The 24,811-nt window shown below is 38.9% G+C and overlaps 3 protein-coding genes across 3 annotated transcripts; all 3 read left to right on the top strand.

Annotated features, from left to right (window-relative positions):
• Window positions 1–126: 126 nt before the first annotated feature.
• LOC585636 (general transcription factor IIE subunit 1) lies at window positions 127–3,794 on the top strand. Its single transcript, XM_785456.4, has 3 exons — window positions 127–223; window positions 1,289–1,989; window positions 2,933–3,794. The coding sequence occupies exons 2-3, from the start codon at window positions 1,331–1,333 to the stop codon at window positions 3,582–3,584; spliced, it is 1,311 nt and encodes a 436-aa protein (XP_790549.1). The 5' UTR covers window positions 127–223; window positions 1,289–1,330; the 3' UTR covers window positions 3,585–3,794.
• A 3,166-nt stretch (window positions 3,795–6,960) lies between these two features.
• On the top strand, window positions 6,961–11,924 carry LOC585619 (ubiquinone biosynthesis O-methyltransferase, mitochondrial). The gene is made up of 6 exons (XM_030995311.1): window positions 6,961–7,278; window positions 8,079–8,214; window positions 8,746–8,892; window positions 9,442–9,684; window positions 10,778–10,937; window positions 11,686–11,924. Exons 1-6 carry the CDS (start codon window positions 7,052–7,054, stop codon window positions 11,826–11,828), a joined length of 1,056 nt encoding a protein of 351 aa, XP_030851171.1. The 5' UTR covers window positions 6,961–7,051; the 3' UTR covers window positions 11,829–11,924.
• Window positions 11,925–15,190: 3,266 nt separating this feature from the next.
• LOC753836 lies at window positions 15,191–22,567 on the top strand. Its single transcript, XM_011666095.2, has 7 exons — window positions 15,191–15,326; window positions 16,310–16,637; window positions 18,319–18,554; window positions 19,101–19,251; window positions 19,717–19,885; window positions 20,758–20,925; window positions 21,392–22,567. Exons 2-7 carry the CDS (start codon window positions 16,398–16,400, stop codon window positions 22,372–22,374), a joined length of 1,947 nt encoding a protein of 648 aa, XP_011664397.1. The 5' UTR covers window positions 15,191–15,326; window positions 16,310–16,397; the 3' UTR covers window positions 22,375–22,567.
• Window positions 22,568–24,811: the final 2,244 nt, after the last annotated feature.

Genomic DNA, 24,811 nt, shown 5'->3' with positions numbered 1-24,811 from the left:
TGCCCCTCATCCATGATTTGTATTGCTTTGGAATGCAGCTACTAGTATTCGTTGAGTAAAGAACCATTTTAGCATCCGCAAAATTTAGCATCTCAGTGCATTTAATGTAGCACGTTTACGAGGTACGTACAGTATATGATTCCCCTCATATAGCATATCGTTGCTGATCTAAATTTATGTCTCCGAAATTCCGTCTCCGAAAGTCCAAAAGTAATACAATAAGGTATGTTTATGCTTATGTTGATTAACGATTTGGAAAAGAGAATGATTATTACCAGGAAGATGTTCAGTGAGTGATAATTACTTTGATGTAAAGATGATTTTCAGCAGGAATAATCTCGGGTAAAAAGGCTTCGGTCCCACACGTTGTAATTGACGAGGTGATTCTTGGGCATTCCATTTCTGCTGGCCTGCCTTGCCTCGCGCTCGTCTCTGACCGAGACTTTGGCCTAGGCTAAGGCTAATGGGCGAGAAGGCCATTATCATATCACAATCATCTTCGCAATCATCATCATTCATCATATCGCTGTTGTAATAATCATTATCATAAATTCATCATTTCAAAAATGTTCACTTCATTCAATGATTCATGTTAAAAAAAAGTTTATTTGCCAAGAACCGTCTTTCACTCTTTGTGAAAGATTTGACAATTTTTGCACTCAATTTAACCAATATTTTGGGAATGGAACAAGAGGTTTTTGCAGACATCTCATTAGCACCTCTGTTAATTCATGAATACCAGTTAGTGCATTACAATGGCCTGAGGTGTCTGCAACCTGACAGTGATGATGACTACTTGCTCTGGCCACTCCAGCAAAGCATAAAATGATTGAGAGTCAATGCTAATGCGTATTGACCTCTAGCACTGCATGCTTGCTGTGAGGCAGGTATTATTAGACCCATACACACACCACACAATATTGCATAAACCGCATCCAATCATGTCGATGCGGCTGTAAGCAAAGTTTGACTGTAGACTTACAATTTGAATTGTTAAATTATTCTTTTTAACATCTGTAAGTTGAAAAAAATGTATTTTACTGCTATTAAGGTGTCATTAATTGTCACTAAAGTACCGATTTTGAGTGAAATCAGTTGAGTTTTGTACAGTGGTGTTTGAAATGTTGAGAATCAAAAGCACAGCTTTTACTACACAGCCAGGATAGTGATGCTCCTATGTGTGGCTCTGGCCTCCCAAACAGTGATGCTATGAGTATGATCAAGTGCATAAAAGTGCCTAAGTACATGTCTTAAACTAAAAAATTCTTTTGTGCATCTTATTCAACAGAAGCAGAATTTCACCAGAGAGCAAGACATTACAGATATAAAGATGTCACTGCCGCTTTCAGAACAAGGGGTTCTCACAGTGGTCCCCGATAAGTTGAAACAGCTGGCAAAATACATCATGCATGGATTCTACTCTGTGGAGCACGCCCTCGTAGTTGATATGTTAGTCAGGAACACCATCATGAAGGAAGACGACCTGGCCGACCTGCTCAAGTTTGACAAGAAGCAGCTTCGGACATTGTTGATGAAAATCAAGAACGATAAGCTCCTAAAGCAGGTGATGCGCGTTGAGACGCAGGCTGACGGTAGAGCCATGAGGCACTATTACTACTACATCAACTACAAGACGTTTGTGAATGTTGTGAGATTCAAATTGGATCGAATGAGACAGAAGATCGAGAACCGCGAGAGGGACTCCACCTGCAAAGCACTCTTTAAATGTACCGAATGCACCAGAACCTACAACGAGTTTGATGCAGGGAACCTGTATGATCCTATCACTATGGCGATGAAGTGTACCTATTGCGGGGCTGAGGTACAGGAGGATGAGAGTGCCGTACCCAAGAGGGATGCGGTCACTCAGATGGTGACTTTCAATGAACAGATGAAACCCATGTTTGATCTGCTGAAGGACGTAGAGCATGTGAAACTTTCACAGCAACTTCTGGAACCCACACCAGTTCCTCTCAGTGATGCACAGAGGTAAGAGTTGACAGCTTAAAAGAAAATGAATCAAGTCTTCATTCTATTTTATGTTGAAAGAACGGTTTCTGAATGGATGACCTGAAATTTTTCTGATGGCTTTCTTTTACCAAAGAAGGAGAGTTATGTTTAAGGCATAGGGTCAGGGTTTGGTATATAGTGTTTGGTCCAGGGCTGAAGTTAGTAATTTGGTTGGTGCAGGAAATTGGCGATGAAGCAATGTCTTATGTTTCTAAATGGCATGACAGGACAGATTATATGTTAATGAATATAAGTTCATCCTCCCACTTGGTGATCATGTGATCACTGATATTTCACGAACCTGATGTAATGGTACTTTGGTCCTACATATCAAACATAATTCATTTCAGTAATCATATGCAAATGGTAGATTATAACTTACCTGCTTTAGAGTCTCTGCTAATAAACTGCTGGTCCACAAGATTTATATGTATTTGTTTTGCACTGCAGCTACCTGGTGAAAAATGTGTTATAGGGAATATAAGGTTTTTCTTACATTTGTTGAAATGTTTGAAGAGAGATGATCCATAATTTTTATTGGTTTACCTCATCAACATTCCTTACTCTGAGAATAATACACATATTACACATGTATTCCTATGGAATGCAGTGTGATGAATTAACCTAATAATAATCCCATCATTGTTAACATGAAATAATATATCCAACACAAATGTTGACATGTATGTTAATGAGTTTTTAGTAGGTTGTATCAACAATAATTTTTTGTGCATCATACATTATTTGCAAGAAGTATGGGAGAGTAATTTGTTTGGAGTGGAAAACAAGATAACGAACGATATCTTGACTAAAATGATGAGATTATATGCTGATATGAAATATTAACTAAAGCACAGAACTTTTTAATATATGGTTTATATGAACAAGAAATATGTTTTGATTTTGATTTTTTCTTCTGCAGGGGTCTTTTGGGCAACCGAGGGTTGAACGTAGGAGGTCCTCAACGAGGCTGGAGGGAAGGAGATCGTGGCCCTGCAGAGCTCTACCATCAAGACGTCACCATTAACATCGGAGAGAACCAAGGCCCAGCTACGGACCAGCCAGCACCACGAGAACGACCTGTCTGGATGACTGACAGCACCGTCGAGGGGGCCATCACGGAGGCGGCTCCATCGGGAAGTGGGGTTGAAACCATGGAGGCAGAACGGGCTGGAACCAAGGCTGGAAAGTCGCATGAGGGCGAGATCATGAAGGCGTTGCTTGCGCACGAGAGGAAGGTCGGACAGAGACCCAGCTTCCATCACGAGCACGAACCGAACAGTGACAACGAAAGCGACGCTAGTGCCTCGGACGATGAGTATTCGCAACCTCAAGGAAGAACTGAACCTCCCTTATCAGAGGACAGACTTGCTTTTGGTACAATGATGGGGGATGTGACAATGGGCAGACATGAGGAGGAAGAGGAGGAAGAAGAGGACATGATCGTGATGGTTCAGGGAAGACCGGTGCCGCTAGATGAAGTCACTCCTGAAATGATTTCTGAAATGGACCAGGAAGAAAAGGATGAATACATAAGACTTGCACAACAAGCACATGCTGATATGTATGAATGATGTTGTTTACTAAAATTTGCACAACATGCCAATATGACTACATGTAGAAGTTGTCAGCCAGAACTCTATTAACGTACTAATACGTAAAAACTATTGTTGTTGAGTGATTGGAATGTAAATAATTCATTAATTTGAGTGCATTAGTATATATGCAGTGCATGCAGGTTGAGTCACAATTGAATTATAAGGAGACTATTGAAGTTCATTATTTGGCTCATTGTGACTTACCAGTGTGCTGTACATCACTAATGCACAAGCGTTGGAACATGTCTGCAATGGGTCTACAATATAAGAAGTTGAGAAATAAGCAACAGACCTGATTAAAATGCCAAGAGTTGCGCAGTAATGGAGGCGTTGTGGCGTGCGCCTGTAATCATGTTGTGGTGTGCGCCTGTAATCCAGCTAAAAGTGGCAGTTACAAACTGATTCAGCCGAGGATGCAGGTTCGAAACTGAGTCATGTCTTTCGGATGGTGACGTTTAAAGGTCGGTCCCTAGACGTAAATAATCATATCTGATTGATACACGTCTGTAAAAACATGACACACACATCATGGAGGCGGCCTTTTACTTTCTTGAATGATGACATCACATATTAATCACAGCCAAACAGTATAGTGTATGTGTTAGTGTGCTCATCTATGCACTTGCCATTTGAAGCTATGAGCATTTCATCTTGTACGTAAGGAGATGAGATAACCTGTCATGTACAGGTTATCTTGGATAGGGCATGTTACACGACTGAATGGTGTCATTAGTTTTAGAGGTAATAATGAAACAACTCATTTTTGCCTGAATCTTGGCTAGGAAATCAAGAAAGATCTCCTTGTGTCCACCTTTCTTGCTATGTGTTTAACTTTGGTTAGCCTGTAAACGAAGAGTATCAATATATGATTCATTACCAAAAAGCAGAATAGATCATGGAGACTATATGCCATATAAAATGAGTAATTCACAAGTATTTCATCCCTGGTTATGTACCAAGTGATTGTAATGAAGAAGAAGAAGAAGAAGAGGAGGAGGAGGAGGAGGAGGAGGAGGAGGAGGAGGAGGAGGAGGAGGAGGAGGAGGAGGAGGAGGAGGAGGAGGAGGAGGAGGAGGAGGAGAGGAGGAGGAGGAGGAGGAGGAGGAGGAGGAGGAGGAGGAGGAGGAGGAGGAGGGGGGGGGGGGGGGGGGGAGGGGGAGGAGGGGGAGGAGGAGGAGGGGGGGGGGGGTGCGTAGGAGGAGGAGGAGATTATGTCTTGTTTATCTACATGGTAACCTCACCAGTAATTAATGAAACTTGATTCATTACACTGGAATTAGCACAGCTACCACGTAAAGTTGGTACTTCACAGAAGTCGAAAAGACTCACCACAAAACAAAACACATTTTTTAGGCTTTTGAATAGTAAAATCTTCTCTTGAACAGTTGATCAGTTGCATATGTCACTTGATGCCATATTAATAAAGTAAATTGGCAACACGTATTTCCAGAGTATATTGAGGATTTCAAAACCAATTACTCTTTTTCTTTATATTCACATATTGGTAATTCCATAAATTAGGGACCCACTTTGTGACATTTTTGGTGTCCCTGTTACATAAGGAACCCACACCTATTTGTGGCTTTGAGTAAAGACTTAAATATTGGATTGAGATTGTAAAGTGATTTCCCCAAGCATGATATTGTATCCTCATACATGTACCTAAAATCACTGTAGGTCAAGTCTGTAAGAAATAAAATGTCATTTTTATAAGGAACTTGAATCTGATATTCTGATTAATGTTGCCCTATCAAACCTTTTTCATCATGGATTTATAGAAATCGTGCATATGAAAGCTATGCTCATACCCAACAAGGGGAGTGTTTCGCAAAGACTAAGATCAACTTTAAGTTGGACTTAACTATGGCAGGCAGTTCAGGCCACTGTTAGCTCTCACCATCTACTAGCATTTGTCTCTTAAGGGACGTACAAATCGTGGTCACAAATCTACAGAATTTACCTTTTTTGATAGTTCATTATTGAAGGAAAAAGTATTATCTAAAGATCATAATTGATAAACCAATGGTGAGAGCAACTAGTGGCAGGAGCGGCCTGCCATAGTTAAGTCCAAAGTCGATCTTAGTCTGTGTGAAACATGCCCCAGAGCTTATACTTGGCTTGAAACTAATGCAACACAATGTAGATCGTAATGTTTTTTTTTCTGGTTTTGTTCGATTTACCAATTCTAAGAATACGTTATATTAAAGGACATGTATTTTGCCTACCGTTATTTTTATGCGAAATAAAAACCTTTATCCTAGTTCTTGGGCTAATGTGTTTGATTGCCCACCATTAATGATGACAATAATGACAATTATTTTGTATTAAGTGCTTTTACAGAAGACTGACGAAAGTGCTATTCATACATATGTACAGAGTCATAGATGCCTTCATCTGTTTGTATATTTCAATCACAAAATAAATGTGGATAAACAGGATATTATATCTTTGAAGATGAATTACTGTGATCTAAGAATCCTTATCTAGATCTAATACATCTTTATTCACTCCACTGTCTATCCTATACACTTCTCACAAATGATGTATGTGGAATTCAGTTTTTCTAAATATTTCAGGAGTTTTTTTAATGATATAAGTGTGATAGTGACACCCACCCCTCCCCCCCCCCCAACAAAAAGAGATTAGTTTCATGATCAATTTTTGCATTCTTTGAGCGAGTGTATTGTTGTGATCTAAGAAACATTTATATATAGATCTAATACATCTTTATCCATTCCAGTGTCTGTCCTATACACTTCTCACAAAAGATGTATGTGGAATTCAGTAGTTCAAAATATTTCAAGGGCTTTTTTTAGTTTGACCCCCCCCCCCCCCCCCCCCCCCCCCCCCCCTGAAGAAAAAAGAAGTTTCATGATGATGATCAACTTATGCTTTTTTTGAGCGAATGCATTATTCAGAGTTCAGCCTCTTCACACACGGGGCGAGGAGGAGAAAAAGGGAGTGAGTGAAAGAGAGAAAGAGAGAGTGAGAGAGAGAGAGAGAGAAAAAAAGGGGGTGGGGTAGGGAGCAGGAAGGCGATTGAGAGAAAGGGGATATAAAATGGATAGATAGCTATAGATAGAGGGAGAGAGAGTGAGAAAGTTGGAGAGAGATTGACAACTAAAATGAATTTGTATTCTCCATCCGACCTATCAAGACCCATTTTTCCTGTTTTGTGTCCAATCTTTCCTCTTAACCACTGTTGCTCGTATATTTGACCTCTCTCTCGTCCGATCCCCCTCTTGAAATTTCCAAAATTTGAAATACAGTACGCGGTTGAGGGGCTCACTGACTGTGCATTGATTGGACTATCCCATATACTGAGCACGCACTTTATCGGCTGCTCTCGATCGCGTTCCATAGTCCAATGACGTAACATTCAGGACTGGACTGGGACGTTATAAACTGGGACCCGTGAAAAAGGAAAAATATCCCCAATAACTATGGCTACCATCGGAGGCAGCTCTTCTTCTTTCATCAGAGGTACCGTGCAGAGTATTCCAATGTTTAGGCAAAGGAGCATGAGACCATTTTCCAGCATAGCATCTCGGAATCTGCCGTCCATAAACACCCGCAGCCGCAGGCTCCAGTACGAACGAGTGCGAGATACCGCACCCCCTGGTCCGGGGTGGATGAGGTGTAGTGTTCCGCTCATACAGCAACAGAATGGGTATGTACAGTGCGCGTGCGTCCCCCCAAAAGGAAACCGAGAATTATCGATGTCTTATCTTAACTTAGACCCAAATCACAATTGTAATTAATAAATGACACATATTTTCAAAGCTTAGATCCTCCTCTTTCATTTGATGCAACTCATATGATGCATTATTTCATGCATGCATGATTTCAAACATTTTGAAGAGAGGGTACCAAAAAGTCATTTGGGAATTTGGCGGGTAGTATCTGAATTTCAAAGAGAAAATCACATTTCTAGAAAGTTCATTTTCTGCCCTTTCACATGACACCTCAATCAGGAAAAATGAGCTAGGAATAACAAAGTTCTGTTTGTTTTTAAAGTAATGCTTGCATAATTTCCATAATTTGATTAAACAAATTCATTTTCACTGGCTGCCTGCCGTAGCAACAAACAGAGTTGATAAAAGGCTTAACTTTGTTTTCGTTGACGATCAGCCTTTCATCAAGTCTTTCGTATTCTAAAACTAACAGTTTATTGAAATTAAAATGCCCATAACTTATAAAAATATGAGCTTATTTCATACAAAACTACTCAAATTCAATATTTACATTGCTTTACATTTTGTATTAATTAATAAAAAAAAAAAAGAATTCCTGTCATATTTTTTGTTGTTGTATATATCATGTAATGTATGGAGCAATCAAAATGCTAGAAGTGAGTTCCCCTAAATGTGCTTTGTGGTACATGTATACTGTGCACAAGCTAACGGCCTTCTGCCAGCAGGACAACTGTGTCTTTGAAGGGACCAACTTTGATCTTGGTTTATGTTATAGTTTCAGCATCTCACTCAAGCACCACCATCAGTTTGAAGCTGAGCAAGGCAATGCAAGTACTACCATGGACCCAGAGGAACTGGAGAAATTCAGGATTCTGTCGCAACAGTTTTGGAAAGAAAGTGGAGACTTTCAGGTAATGGTGTGTGAAAGTTGATGGCAGGCTCAAGTCCTTACATGATAATAATAATGGCCACTTAAACATGCATCCATCACATAGTAACTCATGGCGCTTAGACATGATTAGTACCCTGGTTATAGCTGAGCCGCCAAAGTAAATGGTGTGCAAGCATTTCCGGTACCCATATACACCTGGGAGGAGAGTGGCAAATGTAGATGAACTAACCATAGTGGTGGTGGAAGTAGTAACTATTTACAAAAAATAGTAAGTATTAGTGATTTCTTGTTTATTTTCTTGAAATATCCTGGAAAAGCCATCTTGATTATTATTTCACCATGTAACGAATCTGCACATGCATGTCTCCTGTATTGTTTATGCTATACAGGGCCCCTGTAGTATTTCAACTAGTACTTCAACTACTGATGTGGCTACCTTGTTGAAATAGTACTAAATGAATACATACAAATAAATAAATACACATGTTTATTCCACACCCTCTTCTTCCTGCCCCCTCAAACCCCCCCTCTCTATCTCTTTCTCTTGCAGGCTCTTCACAGCATGAATGATCTGCGAGTACCCTTGATAAGAGACACACTGTTGAATCAGAAAGGCGGTGCTAACCGTAGCAATACAAGACCTCTACATGGTGCAACCATTGTTGATGTGGGGTGTGGAGGAGGCATTCTAGCCGAGGTGGGTCATCCTAGATTTAAAATGTTGGGTGAAAATTTGATGTGGATGTGATGTGAAGAAGATGAATTGTTAGTAAAGCTTTGTCTTTCAATATCTATAAGAAAAATCATCTCTGAAGTCGTTGAAAGTGACCATGGTTAGTAGCAAAGATGCTGTTGATTTCTGTGAGAATGAGTGGAATTTTGTTTGTACAATAAAATTGTCAACATCTTTGTAACTTATCACTTCCAAACCATTGTCGCTACCCATGTTGTGTTGCTCCCACAAACACTTGCGTTGATTTTCACCATTTGATATATATATATTTTCAATCGTTAGATATTCATAAAAACTAAATTTACACAAAACTTAGCTAAAAATCTCCTATACATGTATATATACATATAACACAAATTGCTGTAATTTTATCTTCATTCCTGATTTTTATGTTGATAATAAGTCATGCTGTAGTGTTACATCATCATATTTTATTAAATCCAAATTCTACAAGTGATGAACTCTGATGTCTGAACCTTGAAATAAGCATCAATCTTTTCCATTGACTTATAGCCTTTAGCGAGACTAGGGGCAACCGTCATCGGTGTTGACGCCACACCAGAGAACATTGAGGTAGCTCAGCACCATGTGAGCCATGATCCAACCATCAGAGGCAATGTGAAATACATATGTGGTACCGCAGAAGACTTGGTGCGTACCGAGGATGAGGCATTTGATGCCCTAGTGTGCTCGGAGGTATTGGAACACGTCAGTCATAAGGAGAACTTTATCAAAACTTGTGCAGAACTTGTCAAGGTAAATTAGAGACTTCAATTATTATTTTTGAGTATAATAACACTCTTACTTTTCATGAGCAGCAAAATGAACTGCAACAGAAATAGACTCAAATTATACAGCAATTTTTACACTTTCTGCGGAATTTAATTTTGTAATTTAGAGCACTCTCGATCAAAAGATGAAATAAAATGTCATTTAAAGAGTGCGAATAGTTTAGCTTGTTCCGAGAATGAGTCATTTTATATTTGTTTTATCCGTTCATTCCTTTTACACTTCTGTATCATGTACCGTATACTCACATTCACGTCTCAAATTCAGAAAAGAAATAAAAGAAAATCCTACGGCTCAAATAATTAAACATTGAAGGATTTAATTATGTTTAGCTGCTGGCTCTAATTATAAGCCACCTATACAGATACTGCGTTAGTTTAGTGCAGTTATCGCACAGCTTAATTGCATGGCTTGAGCGTGGTGACACCGCGGGAGTCGGCCGTGCGCAGGCATTTGAAGGGGGGGGGGGGGGGGGGACGCGCGCATAGTTTACTTTTATTGCTGACGTCACGCATAGTACCTTTTTTCCCTAGGGAAAAAAGGTACTATGCGTGACGTCAGTAATAAAAAAATGAACTATCCGGTGTAGTCGACAGGAAACGACTTTTATAGTAAAACTATTCTTTTTCTTGTTGTGTACACTCCCAATGCAACAATCTTACGATAAGGGATATTATATAAAATAGTTCATAGGGACAAATTTAGCGTTTTAATCCTTTGTTAGGCTTGATTTTATTGTAAATTATTGCTTAGCATTTACCTGTTCCTTTTTCAGGTTTTAAAAAAAGTTTTTGTTTTCCAATACATGTAGTTGGCCTTCAATCCATGATGCCTGTAGATAATGAGTCAGGGGAGAATGGAATTCTTTGGTCATAATTTTCCACAAAGTTGATCCTATTTTTCCTAAAGAAAATTCAGAGTAATTTATACTCCATAGATTTTAATAATTTGAATTACACAACTAATCCAGATGATAATTTAACAATCTTTAATATTCCATTTCGTGTTTGAATATATCATTTATAATCAAAGAACTTTATATTGGTATGTATCTTTGTAGCCTGGAGGTAGTATATTCTTCACCTCTGTGAACCAGACATGGCTGTCCTATGCATTGGGTATCGTCATGGCCGAGAAAGTCTTGGGTCTGGTCCCTGATGGAACTCATGATTGGAACAAGTTTATCAGTCCAGGCTACATACAGAGAGTTCTGGAAGAAAGTTAGTACAAAAAAAAATTGTTAGTACAGTCAAATCTGCTAATAGCAACCACCTATGTAGAAAACCACCTGTCTATAAAGACCACATTATTTAGTTTCACTTGAGTGGTCTGTATACACAGGTTTTCCTTTACTACAAATAAAAAACATTGCAGAGATTTATGGCATACTGAAGCTTCTCTTCTCGCACTCATCAGAGTAAACCTTAAGAATGAAGAGAAAGATAAATTTGGAAGATACAAATGGAACCTAAAGAAACAAAGCATGCACAAAAAATAAGGGCTCTGAAATAGCAGGAAACATTCGTAGGGTTTACTCTGATGAGGGCACAACAAAATCCTCAGCATACTATATAACTTAGTAGATTTAGTACAAAATGAAGCTATTTCTCATTTCAGATCTGTGTACCACAATAAGGTGATTTTACCTGGTTGGATGACTTTTCTCTCACTTGTCAAATGTTCAAGAAATAATGTACAGTGTCTACATCTTATTCACTCCATGACAATCTCTCAACTCATTCTGTAAATGTATTAGTGTATATTCAATATTCAAAGTACCATGTATATGCATATTCATAACATCCTCTCCGTCTCTCTCTGCCTCTTTCTCTTTCTCTCTCCATTTCTATCTCTCTCCCTCTCTATCTCTCCCTTCTCTATCTCTCTTTCTCCCTCCTCACTCTCTCTCTCTGTCTCTCTGTCTCTGTGTGTCTCTCCTATTCTCCTCTCCTATTTCTCCTCACTCAGATGACTGCTCAGTGAGACTAACTCACGGTATGATGTACAATCCTGCTACCAAGCGCTGGTCATGGATGGAGGATACAAGTGTGAACTATGCGATATGTGCAGTGAAGAGAACTGTCACAGGCGAAGATCAGGCAGCTTTATAGTGCCTTTAAACCCCAGTCGCACCGACAACAGACCGACCAAAAAAATTTAGAGGCCAGCTTGGAGTCGGTTTGGTGATGTGACCTCATGTTATTCACTGATAGAGAGAGAGGGAGAGAGAGAGAGAGAGAGAGAGAGAGAGAGAGAGATGGACTTGCAGAGAAACTCTACTTCAAGGGATTGGAGCAACTGTCTTCACAAATTTTATTTGAGACTCTCTTTAGTCATCACTGTCTGCAAGCATAGACTCGAATTTGACACTTCAACAAAAGTTTCTGTGACTTGAGCCAAGCCTAAACCAGCCAGAATGTAGATGCCAGGAACATCTATTGAAGTGTAGTCTACGTCCAGGAGAGCTCAGACCCTGCATTATGACTTACAAGGGTTGTGTACCTGCAAACTATCATCATCCCATCCTACAGTGATAGTTTGAGAGAATGGCAGTCTGACCTGATGAGACTACTGTGGACTATGACTTCTGACCCAATGGCACATGAAGGATTGAAATGAAGAGGAGAACTCTACTTACAGACAAATCTTACTAAATGAAAGTTTTTTTTCTGACCAAATTACCAAACATGGAATATATTTGTTCTCTTCCAATCTGATGATATTCAACTGTTTTAGGCAGACACTTTATTGACCGAGTCCTCGCCTCCTTGAGTCACATACATTGTAGCTGTATTTGGGAATTCCCAGTATGATGTTGGTCTGATGGGCCTTCAGACAAGTTGTCAGAAGGCCAGCGAGACCGACATGTCAGTCTCGTAGGCCACCTATTCTGTGAATCCTTAGATAACTTTTAAGAAGGCCTATGGAACAGTCTTTGTAGGGTGGAGCCATACAGGTATAGCCATTTCTTCTATACCGATACAATGTATGTACTCTCAGTGTCTATGTGATTTCATTAAGATTCATCTGTTTATGATTTAGTTGGGCTCAAAGTCCTAGTATTGCATGAAGATATGTGATCATCAATGCCGAAAATCTATTTCAAAGTTTTTCTTAAAGTGCAATCGTAGTGCAAGTACTTACTCACTGTCTTCAATTTAGTGACTTTTGCAAGCCATAAAGTGTGTTAAAAGAAAAAAAAAAAATGCTGTCACAAAATGTAATTAGCATACCTAGTGTCACAATTTTGTATGTTATAAAACATAAATTATTGAGCAGGGGTCCACGCTGTATGCAGCTCCTTTCTATTTCACCCTTATTTGCCTTTCAATTACATGATTTTGGATTACTGTTCACCACATCATGTTTGCACAAGGCTTAACAAGAAAGTAATTTATTTCTTGTTTCATATTTTCTTAATGTGAAAGTAGTTTATTTCTTGTTTCGTATTTTCCTAATGTTCTTTTAAAATAGCAATTTTTAGACTTTTTTGAGAAAACCCTTTTTTTTTTTTTTTTTTTTTTTTTTTTTTTATAGAACAAGGTTTCCTGAACGATTTTAAAATGCTGTTTGTTTTTTGTTTGTTTTTTTTATTGTGAAGGAGGATATTTGTCTATCAAACATTTGATTAAAGAGAAATTCAACACATTAAATATGCAAACATGGTGAATTTCCGAGTTTTCAAAGAACGTACCCGTTTTGAGAAAGGAGAGAGGCATGGGTGGAAATTATTCAATTCTCAGATTTTGGGGATGTGCCTATGTACTCAACAAAGTATTTGAATCACGATAAGCAAAGTATTGTGGGGGGGGGGGGGCATTTGATACTGTGCTCCCCCTTCCTCTTTCCAAATCATAGGAACACTTATCCCTGGATTTCTGCCCATGCCTGACTAGGAGAAGAAATGATACAGAAGAGGGAGAGGAAATGATGAAGAAGAAAATGAAAGTAGAACGACAGGTAGAAGATGAATTAAAAAAAAAAATTGTCTGGACATATGTATACTTGTTTTTTAAGCACCACATGAGGAAATAAACTAAACTTGAAACTTGATCTTGAAATAGGGAAGAAGAGAAAGGAATTGGAAGGGCAACGTGGTTGTTGATATAAGGATAGTAACAGTGAAGAGATGAATGGCCTAAAGAGAGCTTGCCATTTTGAAGGCTTGAAAAAATCACAGTTTGAAAGCATGTGCTTGATGTATGTGTGTTTGTGCAATTGTCTGAGTCGGTAGTACTTGAACCAGAATGTATTTGTAGGAAAAAAAAGAATTACTGACATTTTTATCCCCCACACATTTTCACTATTTTCCTTCAATACCTTTTTTTTTCTCAATAAAGGATGAGATGGGGAAGGGGCAGCCCATATCGGGCACCTCAACCTGCCTGTGCACCTTTTCTATACATAATCTCTAAGATATGAAATTATTCTTCTAGACTATCAAAGTAAAGAGAATACACAAGGGTAAAAAGGATGAAGCAAAGACTATGGAAAACAATATTGAGAGGAGGGAGACTTTCTAGAGAGGGGAACAGGAGAGAAAATAATTAAGGGTAAGATGAGGAAAAGAAAGGAGTAGGGAGGGAAAACGTAAGCTCAATTAATAAAAAGATATTTCATGGCCATTGAATGCCTTTTATTGCTTGAAAATCATATGAAGAAATACGGATACCTACACTGAGTCCTACTGAGAAATAAACATATCAATACCACATCTAGAAAAAACAAAAAACAAACTTAACATCAAAAAATAAAAAATTCAAAATATAACAATTGATAACTAATTAATTAAAAAAAAAATGGGTAGGTTCAAGTGAACAAACAACTCCCGCTGAAACAAATATCCAATCAGGGGAAGGAGATGGGCCCTTGGGCTTTGTCTTAGAACTCCATTGTAGAGATGCCTTTAAAACACAGAAAGGCAATGAATATATTAATTAATAAAAGCTCTGTCCTTTCTTGTACCAATTTTCCCACTCATCACCCATCCCTTTTATTTCTGTGTATGTCTGTCCAGCTAGGTCCATGGCCTGTCTGTCTCTCTGTCTCTCCGCCCCCGGTCTTCTCTCCCTCTATCTCTCTCTAGCTGTTCCCCGCTAATTTCGGTCTCACACTTTCTTTCCCTCTCGATCTGTTTCCTTTAATACGTACAAATACTTCATGACAAATTGTTCTATCCCTGTATCTCACTTTGATCATTGATTTAAATATTTCGGGCTGAGTTCTCGATCTCTATCTATTCAACCCCCTCCCGCTCCCCCCCCCCCTCTGTTTCTCCTCCCCCAGTCCCCCTCCCGGACCTCTGGCCCTCGCCCTATGCCTAGCTAGCTAGCCCTAGGCCCTGCAAAACTAGCCCTCCAAACTATTTTCTAAGCGACAGGTGCAGCTGATGCCATTGTCCAATCAGCGTGCGTGTACGTTGCCCTAGCCACCGCGTCTGAATGACGTCATTAATCATATCCGCATATCATATCGCTGCACTGCACAACACACTACAAGCAGGCTCTCAAATGCGTGTACCGGGTGCTAGTCTGTGCAATGATCATGGATGCTATACGCTAGTTAGCTAGCCCGGCAGCTCGGCGGAGATCAAGACGGAGATCCCGGCGGTAAGTAACAGTACCCGGATCGGGTATGTTAGCCGTACCATGCAATGAATTACACCATGGGTGGAGTTATGAATTACCGGGGAATGCAGGTGTGACAGGCAAATAAATTATACTTTGAGCATCTTTCATTTGAATAGCCGAAACATAAGCTAGAACATGTTTAGCGTTTGAATCTAGGCTATTTAATAATCATTATTAATAATATTATAATGTCTGTTTGATCACTGACTGATCGTCCTTTTTTAATGGAAGCTCGCCTAGCTCTGGCTCTAACTCTAACGTTAGTAGTAGATCTAGAACTAGTAGAGAGTTTAACGCCATAGTTATTATGCCTTTTATTAATTATATAGATCTAATTATTTCCCTTCACTTTCTTCAGTTTTTGAGTTATTCTTTTTCGGGACTTGAGCACTCATCATAATTGATTTAGATCTATCTGCAGTGCATGGGTTCCCCTACTTGTCCTTGTGCCTTGTGCCTTGTGGCTTGTGGCTTGTGTTTTTTGTTGTCTGGTATTGATTGACCTGTAGTGTCAGCTGTCTAACCACAATTTTATTGTTGTTTCCTTAATATCTTATTTGTAATACTAGACGTTAGACGACCATGCAGAATAACATGAATAGTCTACTGTACACTGCAGTGCGTAATCTTCGTTGTATGAAGTTGCATTTACCGAGGAAGAAGAAGAATAAAAATAACCATTACCCGGCAAGTAGACCTAGTAAACTAACATAAAACTGCACATATTGTCGCTAGGTGTTATTATTTTATCATTACCATTCGCAATAAATCACCACGATAATTGCTAACTTGAAGCTTTTTGATAGAAATCAAGTAATATTTTTTATGTTATAAAAATTGTAGACAGAAAAATCTGTATGTTCAGAGAATTTTTTTTTAAGCATCTTTTGACTTTTGATACTCTCATCCAAGATATGTAGAAAATATTTATAAATCCCATGAATGCAACAATCTCGTTTCAGATTTCTGTAGATGATAACCACATCCGGCATGAAGGAGATAAGGCTGGAAGATTTTCACTAGCTGGGAAAACAGAGGCACAGCATCAGGATGAGGAAGAAGAAATCTAAGACCAGGCTGGACTCGGCCGCCAGCAGCAGCAGCAGTAGGTACCAGCACCTCCATCAGGGTGTGAGGAATCCTGCCAAGAAGGTTGTCATCAAGAAATACGAAGAGACGCCAAACCGATACCGGTCGAAGATCGATCCCGTCAACCTGGAGGAGCAAAAGATGCAGTTCTTGAAGCATGGACAAATTCCTCACTTCCAGTTCAAGGTGGCACCGGAGAAGGTAAAAGGCCGAAAAGGCAGAAAATAACAGGAATAAATACATTTACATTCATATTTCATAATTATAAATGCGAGATAAAATTACGGCAACACTTCTACAGTAAAATGAACTCTGAACGATTGAAGAAATCAAGTTAACAATTTACCTGCACAATCGTATGAATAACATGCGTCATAAATTAAAATGTCTCATAATATGATATTTCATTAAAATGTCTCCAAATATAATATTTCCCATCAGCTCCTCCCCCCCCCCCCACCATCCGCTAGCTCCCGATCCACAGATGGTTTTGGATTTTGCAGAAAATAACAGGAATAAATAGATTTACATTCATATTTCATAATTATAATGTGAGATAAAATTACGGCAGCACTTCTACAGTAAAATGAACTCTTAACGATTGAAGAAATCAAGTTAACAATTTACCGGCACAATCGTATGAATGAATAACATGCGTCATAAATTAAAGTATCTCATAATAAGATATTTCATTTCCCGTCAGCTCCCCCCCCCCCCCCCCCCTCCATCCGCTAGCTCCCGATCCACAGTCTCCAGCTATCCGTTTAATTGCACTTCAATATCAGCTATTAAAGTGCAATTAAACAGACAGCTTTCAAAATCAACAATAGCAATTTCAAATCCAGTAGGAAATATTATAGTATTAATGACTGCTTTGAGAGAAATAGTTGTTTTATTACGCTCAAGGGAAGGTTAGAATTGTGCTATTCCCCGAGGCTTGCCGAGGGGAATAGCCCAATTGTAACCTTCCCGAGAGCGTATGAAAACAACTATTTCTCGAATATTAAAGCAGTCATTAATACTTTTATATGCCGAAAAAAAATAGACTAAAAGATGAAAAATTAAAAATATTTAACATTTTTGTCGAAGACGGGATTCGAACTCTTGCGTACAACAAGAGGTGTACCGAAAACCAACGCTTAGACCACTCGGCTATGGCCCGCCGTTAACCTGCTTGGCAGTTTTCTCCAATATATACATTAAAATGGATTGAAACCGGCTTCGCGTGTGATGAATGCTTCGCAAAAGCTCCATATACGGACTCTTCTTTTACTTTTGCAATGCATATTGGCACGAACTTAGATCAAGATCTATCGGCAGATGTTGTTTTTTTGTTTTTGGAAGTTTATTTTCGTCTTCATGTCAACAATGCAAGATAAAATTGTCGGTAAGATCGATCGAGATTCAATTGTATTGAAATTACCGACCAATCCTTCGCACACATACGGCATCCTCCATCGCTCAAACCATTTTTTAACATGTAAACCTATGGGGTAACCATGGAGGCTGACCAACTTTTTTTAATAACCATGGTTATTAAAAATATTGAAATGTTTTATGCATGGTTACCGAGAATTTTACAGGAACAGTTGAAGTTTATGAATGCAATTCGACCAATCAGATGGCTGGATTTCTTAAGTGAGGTATATAAATGATTATAAGGATAGGTAGGTAGCCTTATGTATACAGTTATCGCGTCACAGTTGAATTATACACATGTATGGAATTAGGGATGAATGAATTGCGAGAACGTGAAAGGCGAGTACGGGGATTCCAGAACGGTTGAACCTGAAACAATCATTAAGAAGATGGGTAATTGCTATGGGTTAAAATTTTAGTAGAGATTCATCTGTTTTATCTTTTTTCCCCTTCATCCGTTCAGATCGAGGAGATGTCACACAGCAAGAAAGCCGAGATTGAGTTCACGCTGCTGCAGGAAGCTACCTGGATCCTGGAGAAAGTCCATCAGAAGTACGGCCCAGGCGACCTGTGCGTAGAACAGATGTACGGCGAGAGGATCACTGCTGAGATGGCGAGCAAGAAGCTCAGTCGATACCTGAAGCAGGATGGGTTTGACAATCAGATCACCATCGGTTGGACCAAAGATCTAGCCTGCAGGTAAGGTTAACAATCGAATGAGGATTCTGAAATGATGGGAGTTGGGGCATGTGTGTTATGATGGCTTGGTGGTAGAGCGGAGTTCTGATATATGCGGTTGCCCTTTGGTATTAACTTACTGATTAACAAGCCCCTTAGTTGTCACTCCCTTTACTTACAAGCATATGCTTTCTTAGCAGTCACTTTACCACAAATCATCACTTATTTTTCTGTTGCCCCTGTTTCTTTATATTCCCTTTTTGCCCCCCCCCCCCTTCCTCAAGCCTTTCTTTGTTGTTTGTTCGTTCCTGTTGTTTAACATGCATGTACCTTTCTTATCGCACTTTGTATAAATGTATCATGTACGTATTTCATCTTTTGCACAAGCTGCGCCTTGAGCATTTGACTGTCAAGTGGATTTGGCGCCTTATAAATCATATGTATTATTATTATTATTATGACATTAGCCCTCCGGTCTAGTGAGTTTAACTGAATTTATAAAAATGTTACCAATCTACTTCATGTACATTCAAGACTGATTGGTTTCTTATTGTTTTGAATATGCAGTGCTAAGATGGCTTGGTACGGCCCCAACGCCAAAGCCAACAGGCCGGAAGCAAGAAAGTACTCTCTCTGGCTCAAAGACTCCACTGAAAACCTCTTCCTGAGGGAGATAGGCATCATCTGCCTGGCTGATCACGAAATTGGAACTCACTTTGTATCCTTTGAAAGAATTATCATGACTAATTTTGTAGTTTGTCTATATTAGCAGAAGAGTGCAAACAACATTTTAGATCACATTTAGTGTTGAATAATCCATTACTGGTAGTGATTTATCATTCCCTTGATGTACAGACAGTGCATGCATGAATGAAGGATTAATACATAATTTTTATTAGCATGTAACTCATGTTTGGTTCAGTTGAGTTCCCAATTGATTACAAATCACTTATGCATAAATATGCATTACTATAATTTGGCTAGTGTGGTAGATGTATAGTGTAGTCAATGAATTATCAAAACTTTGGAATTATCATTCTCAAAATCTGTTGGTACTCTTCTGCCTAGCACTTGACACAGTTTATCAAATTAATAGTACAGAAATTTGTAGTACATCGTGGCAATCCAGAGCCAAAAGTGATGTCGCTCTCCTTCTAAGTTTCCTTAGCATAACTTTGCTCAGCTGAGGACAGTGAACGATGGGATCCAGCCCTGGTTCTCAAACCGAGAACAGTTTGGACTGAAGAAGATCGGCTCCCATCTACTCTTAGAGACCGAAGAAGGCCTGGCAACCATCAACACTCTGGTCCAAGCAAGCAAAAAGTTCCTCTGGTTTCCAGCTCTCCTATACTGTAAGCTAAATATCTTTAATCTCTAATATTGAATTGAATATATTCACCACTTTCATAAAAACATACAAAGCCAAAGAATACAACAACAAAATTCTTGCAAACATCGATTAGCCAATAAAATGGAAAATACACTAAAGGAAATTATGTAGAGGTTGGATTATCAAAAAGTTACAGAAACTTAAACACACAAAAAAGGACAAAGGAATAATACAATATCAAGCAGCTCCGTCTACATGTATGTGGAATACACTTTCACTGTAAATCTGATTAGAAAATTCCCTAGGAACATTCATAACAAGTTGTACATGTTCTCATCATATATTTTTGTTGAATATTTGTTCAAAATGCATTTTCTCCCTTTCTTTTTCATTTGTATGTACGTTTGTAAATAATTCTCTCAATTTCCCTTTTCGTCTGAGAATAGAGTACTAGATTGATGGCACAATATAAATGCTGTATTTATGATTATTTTAAAATTTTGTTGGTTATTTGGTTATTAATTTGCTGCATGATTTATTTTGTTAAAGAAAGAGGGTTGGGGGCATAGATTTATATATTTTAAAATGTACTGATTGGTATGGAACATCTATGATAAGATCTGAGAGCTAATGAGTTGAATCCTTCGATATGACATCAGTTGAGACAAAATGATCTGGGCTGTGTCCCTTGTGCTTTATAGGTAAAACCCCAACAATTGTATCGTTCAAACTTAAGTTTGACACTTTTATCATTATCGTTGCATTGTACAGGTTATCGTTACCATTGTCAGTGAGGTCTGACCAACCCTTCATGCCATTTTATTAGACAAGTCATCATAATCATTTCTCGTTGAAACCACCTAAGATTGTAGTATTCTTATTGTTTTCTCTTAGACACTGCTTGTAAGGCTGCTACGATGACCTTTGAAGAACTGTTCGCTCACCTGGGCCATTACATTGAGAATCGGGAACTTAGATGGCGCTATGTGATGCGGGTCAAACGTAGTCTCCCAGACCCTGCAGGAGTAGGGGGATATGGAAATGACCAATGCTACTTTAAAGGTAATCTTTCCTCTCATGTAATCTCAGTAATGATAAACAGTCAAACCTGTTTTAGCGACCACCTCTCTAATAAAGTCAACCTGTCTATAGAAGTCACCTACTTTGTCTCCCTCTAAAAGGAAATGTGTGCTGTATAACCTGTCTGGAAATGCCAAGTATCTACAGTTTGGACAGTTTTCCAGTTTTCCTTTGGGTGTCCTTAATACACAGGCTTGACTGTATAACAATAATGATTTACATCAAAAGATAAAGTTGAGTTCTGGCCTCGTGATGACATTTTGAAAGACACAATCTCAACACAAAATGAAAATGTTGACTACTGCTAGGTGAAACATAAGTCTGGGTGTATATTACGAGGTTTCAGAATCATCAAATGATTTTAAATTGACTTGATCGTGCTGAAAGTTTCATTCACTACATGAAGAATGTGTGTATATTTCTAATATGCTTTTTACTCTTGATGTAGGTGCAGCAGACATTCTGCGGAACCTGGACAACATTGACTTCCATCTCCTGTATGCAGGAAAGGTGTGTGTGGAATCCTTACCTAGGATCCAGAGGATGGCACGAATGGACTGTATCAGGATTCCTCACTTCATGCAGGACATGGGTTCTTACCTGAGAATCCTCAGGACAATTGCTGCCACCAACGGACTTAACCTACATCAGAAACCGTCTGTCATTTCTAAGGAGATTGGCCTTCGACGCAAGCCGAAGAAATCCAAGTCAGGTGGGGGCAAGAAGCGCAGGAGTTCGTCCAAGGCGAAAGTTGACAAGACCCTAAAGAAGCAGATGTCTTCTAGTGATGACAACCTCACAGAGAGAAGTGATATTCTTGATTGCGATGAACAGGTGGATATCATCTTCCAGCGGACCTATGACCAGTCAGCAATGCCGAAGTTATCGCCTTCCCGTGAGGCAATTCATGATCAGGGTACGAGTCATGTTACAGGGTCGGAGAACACATCCCCTCGGGAGACCAAAGAGGCATGGGCCAGAAGGTTCCTCTCCAAGTCTTACATCTACACCTGCGATGCTCAGGAATCCTCTGAGCAAAGTGACCTCTCTGCGTCGTATCGAGAGAATGAACCTCGATTGTCTCCTGGGGGTCGTTGTCAATCCCAGCCCACCATCATGAACATTTACGAAGACTGTCAACGCACCCCCCAAAGTCAGTCTCAAGTTACAAACCATCGCAGTTTTACCCGGTTATCCCCTCTGAATGGCATCTCATCCAAACACGCTGGTCTGAATCGCAACTCCACATCCCAGACTAAAGTGAAAAGGACCGATAGACCAGTGTCCTCTCTCCTAGCTGGCATGCCCAATGTGATGCCTACTGTAAGCTCGAAATATAGAAGAGAGAAGTGTGCCTCACCAGTCCCCTTTTCTTCTCATCGTTGGCTTCTGTTGAGGAGAAACAAATGTCCTCCCAATTCGATTCACTAACTTTTACTTAGAATGCAATATTAGATTTCTATTCAAGAAATATACATTTTCTCCATAAATATGTGAAAGATGCAGTGAAATGATCGTGTGTCTTCTTAAATGAAGACATGATATTATAACACAATTAAAACATTATCTCAGGCCTGTGTTGTCCTTGCACAACAGTCCAACAAAAATTGTTGGTTTAAAGTTGATGCATCCCAAGACGAAAATCCAGTTGAAACCAATTGAACACCAATTGAAATTTCAATTGGTTTCAATTGGTTTCAATTGGTCTCAATAGGTCTCAATAGGTTTTAACAGGTTTCAATGGGACCTCAGATGTTTTCAATTGGTCCAGATTGGCCCCATTGGACAAATTGGCCCCATTGGCCCCATTGGCCTAGGCCCCATTAGACTTTAATGGCTCCCCAATTGGTCCGGATTGGCCCCATTGGACAAATTGGCCCCATTGGCCCCATTGGCCTAGGCCCCATTAGACTTTAATGGGTCCCCAATTGGTTTCAATTGGTCCGGATTGGCCCCATTGGACAAATTGGACCCATTGGCCTAGGCCCCATTAGACTTTAATGGGTCCCCAATTGGTTTCAATTGGACCAATTGGCCTTAATTTGGACTTCAATTGGTCCCATTGAAACCAATTGGCCAATTGAAACCAACAAATCTAGGCATCTCATGAATATTCATTATCACTTTACACGTGTCACAGAAAAATAAATTTATCATGACTTGTTAGGCAAATTATGACAATGCACATCAATTTTGTGATTTCTTTATTCCTTCAGCAATTATTAACCAATAGATTATTTTGTCTGATCATGTTACAATTACATTCACGTTTTAGCAATAGATATATTGATTTATATATTGATTATATGATCACTAACCAAAAAACAATATACATATTTAGTATATATATTTGTACGAGCCAATATCTCTGTAAATGAAACTCTTGAATTCACTTCAAATGATCATTGTGATGAAGTTAATGCAAATGAGATTGGAATATACCTAATTGGTGGACAGTTGCCAATATCGATTATGAAGTATCAATAATTTATCACTGGTTCTTCTAACTGGATCGATTTACCAATTGAATCCCCATTGAATGTCCCCATTGAATCCCAAATCAATACCAATTGGCAATTTGGAGTAAATGGAAAGTGAAACAATGGGTACCCATTGAAACCAATTGGCGATTGGTCCCCATTGGAACCAATTGGCAATTGGTCCCCAATTTGGAGTAAATGGAAAGTGAAACAATTAATGGGTACCCATTGAAACCAATTGGCAATTGGTCCCCATTGGAACCAATTGGCAATTGGTCCCCATTGGTTTCAATGGGTACCCATTGTTTCACTTTCCATTTACTCCAAATTGGATTCAATGGGGACATTCAATGGGGATTCAATTGGATTTTCTTGGGATTGTAGACAGACAGTCATAGAAATCGTTTTACACAATGTTGTTGTAATTAAAATGGACTGCCCAGGAAATATGCTGCTGTAAAGTTAGTGCATTCAAGATGGATACTCAAAAAGAATCATTGATATGAAACTTGATGCATTTTAAGAGGGGCCTTGCAAGAAATTTGTTGCTGCAAACTTGATGCACTTAAAAATGAAAAGGGTATTATATTTGTCAGCCACTTCTCATTGTGAGTTTGTGACATCACAAAAGAAACATTGTTAATAAGCTTCTTACTGTAAAGACAATTGACAAGATAATGCAGTCAGACCGCAGCCGGTGCGAAAACCCTCCATTTTATTCAGCACGTATGCAAGAATTTACGTGTCTCGCATACGTAATGAGTAGTGCAGACGGTCTTCCCGATCGGCAGTTTTTGCCTTTATAATTGTTCATTTCTCATGAAATGGGTCTTATTTTAAAGATAAGAAGTTGCACTCTCTATATACTTATATGACAATCATGTTAGATATATTTTGGAAACAGATATTTCGCCTTGAAAATGGGGTTTTTCGACGATAAATCTATCTAAAGAGTAGGGCTAATTTTCACATAGAAATCATTCTTGCGTCAAGAAGATGTTATAATCAGCATAAAGCATAAATATTTTTCTTTACAATGATATCAAAATTATTATATTTTACGCTGTCCCAAAGTCAGGAACCAAAAAAGATCACGCTCATGTTCATGAATAATTAAAAAAAGTAGTAAATTTTGCCGATGTGATAATAGAGAGTTCTGACATATTTTTGATCAGTGACTTTTCATCTTTCGAACGAATCTCAAAGTGGACAAATTTATTTTGTCCCAAAGTCAGGAACCAAAAGTGAAATTCCCGGGTCAAAACAGCAGTTGAAATGTTACAAAAATAGCGTCAATAAAAGTTGTGAAAATTATTGTTTACAAATTGCGAAATATGGCAAATTACATATCAAACTGATGCTGAAAATCTCGAGAGTGACTTTCCGTT

The sequence above is a fragment of the Strongylocentrotus purpuratus genome, unplaced genomic scaffold (genome assembly GCF_000002235.5).
Source record: "Strongylocentrotus purpuratus isolate Spur 01 unplaced genomic scaffold, Spur_5.0 spur5_scaffold_21, whole genome shotgun sequence".
Lineage (NCBI taxonomy): Eukaryota > Metazoa > Echinodermata > Echinoidea > Camarodonta > Strongylocentrotidae > Strongylocentrotus > Strongylocentrotus purpuratus.
This window is presented reverse-complemented; position numbering and strand designations above follow the sequence as displayed.

Coding starts and splice junctions, on each gene's coding strand:
- LOC585619 (XM_030995311.1), top strand. CDS start 7,052: ATGGCTACCATCGGAGGCAGCTCTTCTTCTTTCATCAGAGGTACCGTG. Junction 9,685..10,777: donor CTTGTGCAGAACTTGTCAAG/GTAAATTAGAGA, acceptor GTATCTTTGTAG/CCTGGAGGTAGTATATTCTT. Junction 10,938..11,685: donor ACAGAGAGTTCTGGAAGAAA/GTTAGTACAAAA, acceptor CTCCTCACTCAG/ATGACTGCTCAGTGAGACTA.
- LOC753836 (XM_011666095.2), top strand. CDS start 16,398: ATGAGGAAGAAGAAATCTAAGACCAGGCTGGACTCGGCCGCCAGCAGC. Junction 16,638..18,318: donor TCAAGGTGGCACCGGAGAAG/GTAAAAGGCCGA, acceptor TCATCCGTTCAG/ATCGAGGAGATGTCACACAG. Junction 19,886..20,757: donor GTTTCCAGCTCTCCTATACT/GTAAGCTAAATA, acceptor GTTTTCTCTTAG/ACACTGCTTGTAAGGCTGCT.
- LOC585636 (XM_785456.4), top strand. CDS start 1,331: ATGTCACTGCCGCTTTCAGAACAAGGGGTTCTCACAGTGGTCCCCGAT. Junction 1,990..2,932: donor CCTCTCAGTGATGCACAGAG/GTAAGAGTTGAC, acceptor TTTCTTCTGCAG/GGGTCTTTTGGGCAACCGAG.